The sequence below is a fragment of the Pistacia vera genome, unplaced genomic scaffold (assembly GCF_008641045.1).
Source record: "Pistacia vera cultivar Batoury unplaced genomic scaffold, PisVer_v2 Contig583, whole genome shotgun sequence".
Lineage (NCBI taxonomy): Eukaryota > Viridiplantae > Streptophyta > Magnoliopsida > Sapindales > Anacardiaceae > Pistacia > Pistacia vera.
In genome coordinates, this window is record NW_022196427.1 from 712,358 (window position 1) to 713,989 (window position 1,632).

The 1,632-nt window shown below is 29.4% G+C and overlaps 1 protein-coding gene across 1 annotated transcript; it reads right to left on the minus strand.

Moving 5' to 3' along the window:
• Nucleotides 1-208: 208 nt before the first annotated feature.
• Nucleotides 209-1,262, minus strand: LOC116109581. Its single transcript, XM_031395807.1, has 2 exons — nucleotides 629-1,262; nucleotides 209-414 (listed from the first exon to the last, which is right to left on the minus strand). Exons 1-2 carry the CDS (start codon nucleotides 1,260-1,262, stop codon nucleotides 209-211), a joined length of 840 nt encoding a protein of 279 aa, XP_031251667.1.
• Between the last annotated feature and the right edge of the window lie 370 nt (nucleotides 1,263-1,632).

Below are 1,632 nucleotides of genomic sequence, written 5' to 3' on the forward strand. Positions count from 1 at the left end.
GGGAATGTCCATTTTTCTTTATTCAAAAACAAAATACATAGTAAGGCATATTACAAAGCCAACGAAACAAAGTAATTTATCTAAAATTGAAAATCACACTTATACATATTAAAGCACTCATTAAAAGTAAAACACTCAACTCAAACATATTAAAAGTAAAACACTCAACGTAAATAAATTAAAAGTAAAACACCACAAAAAAATAACTTTAATAATTTTGGACATTTCCATCCCCAATTAAATGATCGATTCTCCCTTCAGGATTTTCGAAGAAATCTGCAACATCTAGATGTGTTATATCAACAGGTCCATGATCAAAATTATCATCTTGATAAGCAAAATTTGCTTCTCTATTTTCATTTTGGTAAGCAAAATTTGCTTTCATGATATTTGTCTCTTTTTCTTTCAACGATACTTGATAAAGTTCAACAAGATGTTAAGGCGTACAACAGGTACGTAACCAATGTCCTTTTGATGCCACGTCGATAGCACACATTTTCTGTATTCTTTGAATTTTTATGTTGTCTACTTTTGCCCTTTTCCTTTTTCTCTTCATCATTATTCCACTTCTGGTGGCTTTTATAATTAGAAGAGTTATAGTTATAACCACCACGATTGTGATTATTACAACTTTGACCTCGCCTATGCCTATGATTATTAGATATTGTCACATTCACTTCAGGGAATGGAGGAGAACCTATTGGACAAGCTTCGTGATTTTTCATTAATAACTCGTTCACCACAAGAAGACATAAAATTAGTTCAGAATATTTTTGAAAATCCTTTTCTCTATATTGCTGCTGCAAGAGCACGTTTGATGCATGAAAAGTAGAGAATGTTTTCTCTAACATATCTTCATTAGCAATATTTTCTCCGCACAATTTCAATTGAGAACTAATTCTGAATACTGCAGAGTTATATTCAATTACTGATTTAAAATCTTGTAAATGCAAATGCATCCAATCATAACGAGCTCTAAGAAGAATCACAGTTTTCTGGTGGTCATACCTTTCCTTCAAATTTTCCCAAAGAGTAAGTGGATCTTTTACTATAAGGTATTTAGTTTTCAATCCTTCGTGGAGATGATGTCGAAGGAAAATCATGGCTTTAGCCTTATCTTGATTGGATGATTCATTTCCTTCTTTGATTATGTCACCAAGACCCATAGCATCTAAGTGAATTTCAGCATCAAGAATCCATGACAAATAATTCTTGCCCGTAATATCAAGAGCCACAAATTCAAGTTTCGTAAGATTTGTCATAACAGAAACTATAAAAGAAATATTTAATAAATTAGACAATCTCCAATAAAATGAAAATATTATCACAAATAATTATTTAGAATAACAATAATGAATATACAATTTATTACAGTTATAGAATTTAATCATTTAAAAGCATAAATCATAAAAGCAAATATTTACAAATATATGTGTCTTTCTTTATTAATCAAAGTATAAATCTATCATTATATAATGTTTTGTTCATAATGAAACCAAAACGTTCCAAATTAAAACACTTTCATATATTTTATACTATAAATGTAAAACCCCATTCTAATCATATATATATTCGCTTTGGTTTTGTTTATAAGGAGGGACTTTTCTGTCAAATTTTTAAAGTTCGTTAAGG